At 44.2% G+C, this 12486-nt stretch overlaps 2 protein-coding genes across 8 annotated transcripts in view; one reads left to right on the forward strand and one right to left on the reverse strand.

The window, feature by feature from the left end:
• The window catches only part of LOC128764079 (zinc finger protein GLIS1), a 79380-nt gene extending 70148 nt beyond the window's left edge, over window positions 1-9232 (forward strand). For all 6 annotated transcript variants that reach the window (XM_053873530.1, XM_053873558.1, XM_053873550.1 and 3 more), the window contains 3 exons: window positions 5875-6002; window positions 6966-7115; window positions 7194-9232. In XM_053873530.1, coding sequence (XP_053729505.1) covers window positions 5875-6002; window positions 6966-7115; window positions 7194-7333 — 418 coding nt within the window. In that variant the 3' untranslated portion in view covers window positions 7334-9232. The remainder of the gene's footprint in view (window positions 1-5874; window positions 6003-6965; window positions 7116-7193) is intronic.
• On the reverse strand, window positions 8088-12010 carry elovl8b (ELOVL fatty acid elongase 8b). 2 transcript variants are annotated; one of them, XM_053873591.1, is made up of 8 exons: window positions 11936-12010; window positions 11802-11880; window positions 10865-11052; window positions 10701-10781; window positions 10576-10632; window positions 9873-9987; window positions 9561-9688; window positions 8088-9492 (listed from the first exon to the last, which is right to left on the reverse strand). In XM_053873591.1, exons 2-8 carry the CDS (start codon window positions 11857-11859, stop codon window positions 9328-9330), a joined length of 792 nt encoding a protein of 263 aa, XP_053729566.1. In that variant the 5' UTR covers window positions 11860-11880; window positions 11936-12010; the 3' UTR covers window positions 8088-9327. The 2 variants fall into 2 exon arrangements, with proteins under 2 accessions (XP_053729566.1, XP_053729576.1); XM_053873601.1 differs by having other exon boundaries at window positions 11802-11993.
• Window positions 12011-12486: the final 476 nt, after the last annotated feature.

Raw genomic sequence — 12486 nt, forward strand, 5'->3', positions numbered from 1 at the left:
AAATGCGCTTATCTTTCTGGGACTTACAGAGAGTTTTCAAGCTCCACAAAATATCACTTTGCTCCTCATTTGGGGCCTGAAGGCTGGCTTAGCTTTAGCTCAGCTTTAGTCAGGATGCTACGTTCTGTCTCCCAAGCACCGCTTTAGCTCACTAACCAGAACCAGAAGTGTTCCCACCGATGCAGGCCAAGGAAGCCCCTGTCATCCATCAGTGGAGCTTAATGGTTGGTTACAAAAGGAGGCGGACAAGGGGGAAGGAGGGCGTTTGTGGGAGTATATTGGATCTGTAGAGGACAAGGTCTGAGCCCCGATCCCAAGTGGGACAGTTAGCTGCAGGTGAAGGGAAGAAGAATGAGGAGCGGAGCAGGACGGCTCATGAATCTTCCACTTCTTTCCATCCTGTCATTCCTCCAAACGCGGAGGAAAGCTGACAAGGGCAACTTAATACAAAAAGCATTATTGTTTCTGGAAGCCAGTTCATGTTAGCGCTGATTATCCTGCGTCCAGAACATCTGTGTATAAGTCATCCTGTCTTGTCTTAATGCATCAGACAGGTTTGGCAGGAGAAAGTCTGACATGGGTTTGTTGTTGTTTTTAATTTGGGTCAAACAGAACGATTTAGCCAGGTATTTATCCAATCTTAAAGTGGGGATTTGCGCTTTATCCCAGGTGTGTTGACAAACTTGGACCGATGACTTTCAAACATAAAAGTCACGTATTACACTGAACCTTTCTCAAAACATATGATCCGGGCAGCTGCTTAACATTTCTATGAAGTTGCGTTCTTGTTGTTGAGAAGAGAGGGAACGTGGAACTGTAGCCAAGTTCCATATTGAAGAGTTTTCAAAGTCCTCCACTAGAGACCAGTCAACCCCTGAATTTGATAAATATGTGTGTTGAATCACTGCCATGTTGAATGTATTCATGGGAACTTTCATCCGAGAGTGAAGCATGCGGATTAAAATATAATCTGAATAGAATGCCATCTTGAACATTGTGTGGGAGTGTGAAAATGTGTGAAATATTTCTGCTCGACATGGGACCATACATCAGGTTCTATCTCTTCTACTTTGAAGGTTTCTAGGTTCATATTTCTATGAAACAGCCATTTAACTTATTCTTGACTACACTATAAAAAAATAAAAACAAAGCAGGTTGCAACGCGACTGTCCCTCTCCCGGGTGGCTTTCTTTCTCCCACTGCCCCTCTGATATGCCTGAAATCAAAGCCATCTATCAGAATGGGACACGCAGGCCACTTTGAGAAGGAAGCGTGTGGGTCAGCTGGAGAAGCTGCCTTGCTGTCGATGGTCAGTGGAGATGAATATTGGAGATTAATGTGGCATATGAAAGATTCCCCTCATTCCTCCCAGCTGACGGGGAGCCAGCACAAGTTTGGGGAGATCAGGCGCGGGTGCAGCTGGCAGTGATTAGCTCATGATTCACTTTAGCTGCACATAGAGGCAGCTTGTAAAAATATGAACAGTATAACTGTTTCCTGACTCGGTGCTGACAGCAGCTCCTGAGGGATTGCTGCTCTCCGCAGGAACACATGGCCACGCAGCAGGCCACTGCCAGGTCCCGGGTTAGCCACGCTCGCTACGAGCAGGCTTCTGCGCAACTGGACCAGAACTGGGTGCCACACAAGCTGGTCACGTGTGTGCCATTGGATACGACCAGTAGAACAGGAATTCTGCTATGAAAGTTGACAAAACTTCCGCTTACTATCTCCAACCCCCGCTGTCCCTATGGCTCCCATTCTTTTGTGCAGCCAGTTCAAATGCTATGCTCCTGCCCAAACTCTCAGATCTACCTCATACCAGTGCCACCTCTTGCTCACTGGACTGCTGCCAGTCTACTGTTGTGCCCCCACAACTGTGGACTGTACACCAGAATACAGATTCATTCCTCAAAAGGCAACTCAAACTCCTCACACTTCCACTCCATTCAACCTACCCCCCCAAAAGACTTGGTGTGTGTTTAAGCTTGTGTTAGAACTGAGCTGAGCTAACAGCTAGAGTGCAGACCCACATAAGGTTCTATAGCAAGCAACCTTGAAGTTGGAGTCTCTCGATCTTGTTTTGCAATGTTAACAAAGGTCAAACTGGACTGAGTAAGTGTTATTTTTTTCCTTAAAATTATATGGATATTGTTAACAACAATCACAATATATTGTTGTCATTAGAGTGTTGTAAAGTCAAATCATAAAATACTGTGATATATCGTATCGTCACCCCTGTATCCGGATACATATAGGATCACCAGATTCCTACCGATATTTTTTTTTTTTTAAACTGCAGAAGAAATGTGACTTCATCTGTAAACAGTGCTTTTTTATCTTAACAGAAAATGCAGGTTTAGAAATAGGAGCATCCAAAAGTGGCCGTCTACATGGGCAGCTGGAGAAAGGCCCACGATATGGAGCACAGCCGTTAATAGAGCTAATATCAAGAGCCAGTCATGTGGCTCTGGGTAGATGTTGATCGTACACGGACTGTATTGCACAATGATGATCCTGATTCTTTGGCTTCTTGAGATCACAGCAATGAACTACATTAATAGTGTGTGCCTCAGTCCAAATAGGGGCATACATTTACACACAATTCAAATTTAGAAACATCTTCATCAAATTCTCAATACCCTTCCCTCTGCATTAATGGCCAATGATCATGAGATAAACCAGGGCCACCTTTCTGCAAGAATCCTTAGATGACCTCTGGTTCTCCTCTTCCATGATGATGAAGTTTTCCACTGCCACAGAAGCAGAGACACCTAGACTCCCATTAAAAATGAGTGTAATTGCTGGAAGACCTCGCCTCTTCTCACACTTATGTAAAGTCTATTCACTTATTCCGATCTTCAGCCAGATTCTGGTGCTGTGAGCTGAGAGCCGGGTGTGACGCCTGTCCGTCACAGACCTATTGGTCGGTAGTCACCTCAGGTCTCCACCACTGCCAGCAACACTCTGTCAACACTCCCAAACATGGACGACACAACCTGTCTGCTGGCAGCGTGAAGGTCTGTGTCATGGGAAGTTTTGTCTGATTCCATACCAGACAGTAGTTCTTTTTAGTGTGGATATCAAGTTTCATGGTGGCTATGACATCACGTGTCAGTTCAGTAACTGAGCATGACACAGCTGCCTTTGCTTTTTGGTGTGGATCCTGAAGTGCGAACGATAGTTTGGGATGAAGGATAGTTTGTAGTAGTAACAACCAGGAGGAGGCTGGAGAGATCGTGTCTCCGACTTGACCTGAGCTCAGCTTCCCGCTGAAGAGGATGTTTCTCATTACAGCGACTTCGGGACTTCTTTATTTCAACAACCACCCTCACGATCCGACCTTAGATAAGAAAATGGCTGGATGTTTTTGAGCCAGTCACCTTGGATGTTGCATTAATCTCTTGTATTCATGAAAACTCTTGTGTGTCCTGCATTTTCCACCAGAGCTGTGATTTTGACTTGGTGCTGTTCATATTTTAGGAATCTACCCTGTGGCTAACACTTCATTAAGGTTTTATTTTACTCTCGAACATTGGTGAACTATGTTGTATAAAATTAAGCTTCGTCCAAGTCTGACCAGTCCCACTTATGGTCCGCTTTGCTGGGAGAGAGAGCTCTGGTTCTTGGGGTGGCAGGTCAAGCTGAAGGAAATCCATTGCTAACCAACTCAGTAGCCAAGCCTCTCTTAAACATTAGCTGGTGATTCAGTCCACATTAACATGATCTAAAAGGATTTGGTAAAACCAGAGGCCACAAAGTCAAACCGACTTTTCCTTTTTGAACCAGCTAGCTAGGCTTTGTTCTCCTCTTTGTAAACGCAGTGACTGACGTGAGCATGTGTGCTCATGCTGGTGTGTCTACACTTTGTTGACTTTAGATCATTATATGTGGTCAGGGGACGATTATGTGTGGGGAACCCAAGTTTCCACACGTCTGGACTGTTTCTTCTGTGTGTTTAGGATCGCTCGCAGCCGATCATGTGGTCAGCAGCTCAACATGTCGCCGAGCTTTGCTGAGGAAGTTAAACTTTTCTAGTCAGAGATTTCATGGTGGAGGATTGGGATGCCAGAAGTGGAACAACTACATATGAATGGCATTTCTGGATTTCAAATGACTCAGTCGACTTGGTACTTGGGCAACGTTCTGAAAAAGAGTTAGTGATCAGATGAGGAGCAGCACCAGCAGGAGGCAACACGTGTGGCACCGAAACTGCACGGAGTTTACTGTCGTAACACACATGAGTAATTGCAATAAAACTCATTGCACATGACTCTTTTGTGAAAAGCCGGATGTCTTGGAACTACAGACAGGAGTTACTGGGCACAAAAGGATCAGTAGCAGGGTGAACTTGAACTGCATTGGTGCAGAATACTGGCCTATATAGAATGTCTTTAAACTAGGGGTGTGGTTTCAATCAAGTATGACATTTGGAATTAATATGATCTGATTAATCCCATTTTTATATTTAATAAACTTAAGTTGAACCTCGACGCGTGCTGTCAGATGAAATATCGGGGTGGAAGTTGCCTAAAGTGCAACATTTTTCTGCTTCTACCAAGCAACATCAAATTTCTCTTCTCTCATCTAGTCTCCTTCATCATGGATGTTTTGGTTATGACATCACATGGTATGATGTGGTGCACCTGGAAATGTTGCACCGAAAAATGTTCCCTGTGGTAGAAGATTTATGCGTGAATTAATCTGAGTTATGCGCATCATTATTTGTCTCTGCAATTGTGTGAATGCTTGATCTGCTACGGTCAATGAGATTTTCTAACTCAGAACTGCCTGAAAGACTGTGGACGTTTGTGCTGTGGTATAATAAATGTGAATGTCTAATACTGATTTTTTTTTGGCATCAAAATCAGAGTTTGCATTTTAGATATCATCACATTTGTAGCACTGATATTCTTTGGCTCTCATTTTGTACCGTAGAAATAAATTCAATACACAAATAAAAGTCGATATCACTTGTATAAATTCTGTATAAAAATAAGAGTAATGCAAAATAAAAAAATCTATATCAGAACTTATAGTATTTTTAAAAAAATAACACAGAAAATTGAGTAATTCAGTAAATTAAATTCACTGTAAAAAAAAATCCTGTACAGTATTCAAAAAGCGTCACAAAGAGACACACGCAAACATGAATCACACGCAATTTCCTCTGAAAGTGTATCGCTATTACTTAAAACCAAACCTCTGGCTCAATGAACATTAACCTGAAAATATTCTAGCCTGAAGACGCAGTGACCGAATGCATCTACTTCTTTTCTCTTTATGATTGATACAATAGACTGGTCCTGGCAGCAGAGGCACTAGTGCAGGGGTTCTGAACAGTTTTGATCTCGGGGCAAATGGGTCCGGGCCCCGTCCAGGTAATAGAACTGATTCCTTACTCCTGATTTCATTTGTGATCAATAACCATATTTAACCGACTTGCAAAACCAAACCAAAACCTTGTGAAATGACATGAAACCATGCGATCATCGCAAATTTATTTATTTGTCATCTAAAGTCCAACCAGCAGCAGAACCAGGTGAAAGACATTTTCATCAAATTTACTAAAGAAAAAAATATATACTTGATGCAAACTGTTGAGAAAAAAAAAGAATAAAAATCTGAATAAATTAAATATGATAAAACCATGTCTAAATATCAGGGAAAAAAAACATATTATATATAATATAATATAAAAACTTTTGCGGCCCTCTAGGAGGTGCTTGCGGCGCAACCATGGGCCCCCACTGCACTGTTAGACAGTTTTTGTAACACTGTCTACTAGTGCAGTGACTTTTTTGTACAGCACTCGATGAGTTGTAGTTTCTGAATGCAAATGCACAGAATGAATGAAGCTCTCTGTGTCCCACCCAGGCTCTCGGGTCCTCTCTTGTCTCCTGGCATGAAGGGAAGCGGGACCCCTCCTCTGGAGAAGCCGCACGGTCACCATCACCACAAGCCGTACTCCCATTACCACCAGCAGCAGCAGCCAGCCAATGATGGTGAGTCTCTCGAGAGCTCTGAACATCAGGACTCATCCTACATTTTTCTCAACATGAAGTCCTTGGATATAGACTCACACTGTGTCATGTGTTGCGCCCATCAAGCTTGGACTGAGAAGGTTGATTTATTGCCATAGACTTTGGTTTGAGGAGCATCATCTCAGCCTTCTCTGCTCCTCTGCTCTCCGACAGATGGGGTTAAACCTGACACCCCAACGCTCATTTTTCCACTGAGTACTCAGCCAAATTGTCTTGTGAAGAGTCGGATGTCTAGCACAGGCTCGTGTTCAGAGGAAGAGTTACTGACCACAGAAGGATCAGCACCTCGGTCAAAATGTTTCTATTACCAGTTGAGCTGTCTGTAAAGACTCGCTCAGCTCACTCCGGAGTTTTGGGAAGCAAACGTGGTAAAGGTTTCAACACAGAAAAGTCCTCTTAGCTTGAATGAAAGTCATGTATCTGTCTGTGGTCCCTGAGACACTTAGCTACGTGACAAAATTTCTGCTAAAGCCACAACTGAGCCCCCAAAATCAGGAAGTGTCTCCCAGTGCAGTCCCACTGCCCCGTGGCTGTCAGAGCTGATAGAAGCGCATCATTGTCGGGGAGTCACAACCACAGGCCGGATGTCTTATCTGCACTGAGTTAAGCAGCCGAGGGCCTGAAGACTGTAGGCTTCAGGGACGGACCTTCTAATGCTGTAAACGCTGGTTTCCCTGTAAAGATCCACACACGGATGTCTGCGGCACCACAGTGTGGTCATGAATGTGCTCCAGGAAAAGCTGCATCCTCATTATTGTTACTGCTGCGGTCCAACACAAACCCAGACAATCGAGTACAAATATAGCATCTGAGCTGCTCATGAAATTTCATCCGGATGAAGCGCCAACACTTCCAGTCCTCTGAAACAATCATCCACAGTCAGGAGATCTTGTCTGGCTTTCATTCCGTCCCCTCTCATCCTAGAATACCAAGGAAGCTTCCAGAGCTGCTTCCACTACTCCGACTCCTACCGGATGGACCAGGCGGTCGCCGGCGTCCACGTCCAAGGGGACTGTCAGTCGTATTCCTCGCACCAGCACAACGGCTTCCACATGTCCAGCAGCAACTCAGCAGGTTGGTTGGAGCGAGAGTCTGGCACCTGCACCAGACTCAGCAGTCAGACAACCCATCTCTCTTCCCTGACTGTCTCAGGCTTCAGCGTGACTCAGGAGCTGCAGGGTGCTGCTGCTGGCTGTCAGTACTCCTCCAGCCAAGAGGACAGTATCTTCTTCCAGGTGGGCAGCTTCGATCGCAGCCTGAGCCACATGTCCTCCGTTTACACAGAAACCTAGAGCCGCCTCCTCTCACCTGCTCCCACATCACCTGGACTAACTCTTCCCCCCCTGCCCCCAGAGCTGCCCAGCAACAGGTCGAGCTCAGTCTGCACACAGGATCCCATAAATCCATGATGCGACACACAGTGGAAAATATTCCACAAAACATTAAACTGAGTTTGAGTTATAGCCACATGTGAGGAATACATTTATGGCGAGTTAAAAACACTCAGCAGTCCGCTGTTTTCCAACAGTTTTTTTTCTTAACACAAATAGATGAAAATAAGTAGCATCTGTACAAATCAAATCATTACCGTTGTTCCTTCTCCAGTGTGAGGTATTAATATTTATTTTAGTTGAGGTGGAGGCGAAGAACATCTTGTCATCCAATCAAACCACAGGCAGAACAAACAGTGCTGGACTCAGTTGTTGTCCACACACGTTTAAAACTAAAATTGTTTCCACAAATCTCCAAACATTTTGAATGTGCATGGTGTTTTTGAATTTCAGATTCACCCTTATTCCTAAGGAGTTGACTGGTTCGTCTACTGTGGTTTGCCGCCTTACAGCAAGCCCCGCCTACTTCATTTATAAAGCCGATGTCAAGCAAAATTACCCTCTCTGGAACATGACTTTTGCGTACACACCAGTGTCAGATCGCAGCAACACAAAACAGGATTTTGAAAGCTTTGTTGAATTTAGTTATCGGTATTGGCACTTGTAGTGGAGTTCAAAGAGAAAACCAACCACTGTTGTTATAAGCGTTAAGTAAAGTCGCCACGCACTTCCCATATTTTTACTTGATACCTATGTCAGTTATCAGTCCAGGCAATGACCAGTGCCGTCGTACATATTGGCCTGTAGGGTACCAGTGTCGCCTCCTTGGTACAGCAGGCTGCAATCACCCCATTCTGAGGGCCAGTACGCTCTGACTTCAGTTACAGCAGTGCATGACATCACGTGACCATAGGAAGCTTTCCTGATGTAAGTGGTCGTAGTTTGTAAATGGGAGTATATTTACATACATACATGGCACCTTTTTAGGGGGTTTTATGACATCAATGGCAAAAGATAATAATAAGTCAAGTGTTATTACAGTTTAAATAAAGTTGTGGACAGAGAAAAAAAATTGAGCTGCCTCTGTTTAAATTAAGTTTCGTCAAAAGACAAGAAAAAAAAGCTTAGCTCATTCAAGAAAGGGTGATGAGAACCTGCTGTACCAACTAGGAGGCAGAGTGGGCGCCAAGCGGCTCTTAGGAAGGGCTGAGAAGTATTATGAAAGTAGCCATTCATTTTGCTGATGACGCTATATTTGTGTCAGTTTCTTAGCTAATGGTACGTGCGAGTCTGATTCCGTCAAACCTCTGGAAAACATCTGATGACCGGTGGTGCGTTCATGTGCCATTGGGAAGTCTGGAAAAGTCTTGCCCATTGAAGGATTCTTCCTTACTGTGGAAGAAAAGCATTTGAAACGAACTCTGTCTTCATCACGTTTCACATCCCACCGCCACACATGGGGAACATTTCGATGAAATAACAAAGGTGTGCTAATGGAAGTTTTGAGCCCCAAAATAAAATGTCTTGTGGAAGTGTTCAAACCAGCCTTGTACTTCACCGCCGTCGCGCCTTCCTCTCTCCTGTAATCTGCTCTAGACTGACGTGTAGAGATTATATCATATTTGCTGTGTTATTTTAGCTGTGGAAAATAATCTTGCTCATTTTTTCTTATTGCTTTTTGAATGTGTCGCGGGAGGAGTTAGATGAATCCAAATACTTCACCATACTTTATTATTATATGTATAAAATGTACAGTTTGTTTACAGTTTGTCAGTTCTCAAGTCAAGAAATAAATACCTGTTTGATCCAAGTTGTTCGTGTGTGCCTCACATTTCACAAAATCTCAGTGAGCTTATCTTAGATTTTGAGCACCATGATGAAGCTTGCTAGCTTCTGCTGTCCTCTGCTGACGAGAGGCGAGTACTGCAGCGAGACTCCCCAAAGTGGAGATCTCACTATTTTTGTTTTCTCTTGTTGATGTAGCTCTGAAAGTAGAAGTTACTAAAGAGAATGATGAGGGTGACGCAGTAGCCAAACACCACGATGTTCATGGAGTCGGGAAAGTCGCAGTCGGTGAAAAGGTTGTAGCCCGTGTGGAGGAGAAACAGCAGGAACTGCACCTGAGGAGGAAAACACCACCGTGTTTCCTTAAGACTCGCTCGGGTGTTTCACGCTGAGGGCGACTCACCAGCTGCAGGGAGGTCAGGTACTTCTTCCACCACAGGTACCTCTGCATGTGTGGACCCACAGCTGCCAGGCCATAGTACGAATACATCACAATGTGGACGAAGGTGTTGACCAGGCCAATGAAGAACGCTAGGACACACACAAGACTTCAGACCATCAACAAGACATCAAATGGATCCTGGCGTTTACTGGAGATCTTCTCATGACCAGACTATATATGACCACATACAGTATGTACAGGTAATGCCCCCAAAAAATGTAGAATTTTTCCATTGACACATATAATATCTTTTTCTCTCCATGGGAAACTTACACTGTCCTCCAGCCACGTACTTGACTCCTGCCCACCAGTTGAAGATCATGGTGCCGTGATGGTAAACGTGAAGGAACGTCAGCTGGTTGTTCTTCTTCCTCAGGATGAAGAAAATCTGTTGGAAGAAGAAGGAGTCAGTGCAAGACACATCACTAGCAGGCGAAATCACAGCTGCACCTGCAGATATGTTTCTCTGTGTTCTGGGCACAGGGGCAGCGGCTGAAGTGAAGAGACCCAGACTTCACCCCCTCCCCAGAAACCTCCAGATCCAAGGTCAACTGAGTGACGTCATCTCTCAAGTGTGTGGCCTCACTGTGGAGAATCCAGGAGGCTTCTGAACAAGTTGTCCATGCTGTCTCAACTGGCCACTTTAATGTGGAGGACCTTGTGTTTCTACTCTGAGTCTTTATCTTGTTTTCCGGTCACTGCTGAGAGTTCGTACCAACAGGTGGAAGTAGGACTGCAGACTGACCGGTAAATCAAGTGAGGTAGTGGACAGACGCCGATGCCGACTGTGAACTCCAGTCATGATCTGTTTCAGAGTTTTAATGCCTCGACCACCTCAGTGGCTCCTGGGCTCATTTCATTTCAGCAGCCCAACAGACTGACTTCCTTGCAACTCAACCGCACTTTATCCAAACAGGACAAATCCTTTTGAGAAAAGGGATCAAGGGGACAGTAGTGGAGTAGAAGAGGAGCTCACCGTGTCGCTGAGCTCGATGACTTTGGAGAAGAAGAACCACCAGCAGACTCGAGCCATCTGTGGAGAGCGGACAACTGAGAGTTCAAGTCAAGAGCCTCCATGAGAAGACAGAGAACAGTTCTGACCCGGAGGGCCAGCGGACTGCTGCTGTAGTCTACAGGCTGACACAGGAGGCTGTAGCTGGAGCGCCAGGACGTGACCAGGAACTGGGGCGCCACCATCCGAGACGGAGGAGAGGAGTAGGTTCGTCTTAGTTATTTGGATGAGGTGATGATGTCACGTGACCTACCTCATGGAACATGTAGGCGGACAGGCCCACCATGGCGAAGTTGTAAACAATGAGAACCAGTTTGAGGTCAACAGGCTCTCTGTGCTTCATCAGGCGTGGGCCGGCCCAGACCACGCAGAGGTACAGCAGGAAAATCAGCGCCACCGGGACCGGAGAGTAGACCAGCAGCCACGGGTCAGTTCGCTTATCTGTGTCCAGAACACAGCCGGCAGTCAGTGACCATTTATTGATGAAATATTGATGAAAGCAAAATGAAGGAATCTTTTTTTAAATGTGACATTTTAGGTTAAAAAAACAGATTTAAAAGATTCTTTTGGAGTGCACCTCGGTTCTGTGGTGAAAAAGAAAGAGACTTATACATGTGAAAAGCAAAGGTCATGTCGTGAAGTTTTCTTTCTTTATTTATAGTTTTTGATTTACACAGATGTATAGATCTGGTTACTGACGCAACCTTTTAAAGTGATTTGATATTTTTATAATAATAACTGTTTTATTGTTACATTAGTAATATTTAAAATTATTAAAATTATTTCTTTTACATGACACCCACCCGAAAAAAAGGGTTTCAACTCTTCACCATCAAACTTTTAATAAATGTGACTCGTTGTTTTTCACATATTGACGCGCCTGAAGTTTCAAACGCTTTTTTTCTGGGTCAGTCCCAAAGGCCACCGCTAGATGTCGTTACATCCAACAAATGAGCAACTGTACTCCGAATATCTGCGTTGAAGTTTTTTTGAGTAACAAATATTAAACGCGACGCAATAACATTTGACATTACAAACAAAGACACGCTCATACAACTGCGAGCAGAGGGTTTGGATTAATTTGACCCAACGTCTCGCGTCAGAGAAGCACATCACTGCCACTGTGGAAACACAAACAGCTGGCTGTGTGTCGCAAATCTCAGCACGCAGATGTTTCCATGTCAACAAACCTCCATTGTCCACGATCCTCTGGTGCAGAGTCACGACACTTTCCCACACGGAAACCATCTCCGTTCAAAACACGTGCGGCTGGAAAATACAGAAATGTCAGCCTCGTTGCAACAACAAATTGCACATATATCACCTGACTGTGCAGCGTTTATTTCGAATCTTCAGCGATAAAGGCAGGAACGATAACCAGACTGAAAAGTCGCCCGTGAGTGGACTCCGCTCACTTCCTGGTGGTCAATGAGCTGCAGCTACACCAGCCACCACTAGGGGGCGCAAGCTGGTTTCTTTCTTTTTTTTTTTTTTTTTTCTACGATAATCGCAGTCATCAATTTTGACAACAATTGTAACATGGTATTTAAACATTGTTGGGTTTGTAGTCGACATGGAAAATAATTGTAGCAACAATTGATATGATTAAAATTCCAATTCTCTGACAAACACCGCAAATAAAATCTTATAAAATCTCTTGTAAAGATACACCGCATGTGAGCAGAGATCTTACTATTAGTCAAGTTATCTTTCATTTTACCTCTTGTTTAGAAATGCGTAATCTCAGAACATGCCTGGAAATAAGTTCATAAATACGAAGAAAACTGGTATTTCAGTCTGCAAACAATTTACACGCTGTAATTTGCAGAGAACCTCTTCACTCCAGTGATATGATTTGACCTTGAGGTCACAAGT

This window comes from Synchiropus splendidus, chromosome 1 (genome assembly GCF_027744825.2).
Source record: "Synchiropus splendidus isolate RoL2022-P1 chromosome 1, RoL_Sspl_1.0, whole genome shotgun sequence".
NCBI lineage: Eukaryota > Metazoa > Chordata > Actinopteri > Syngnathiformes > Callionymidae > Synchiropus > Synchiropus splendidus.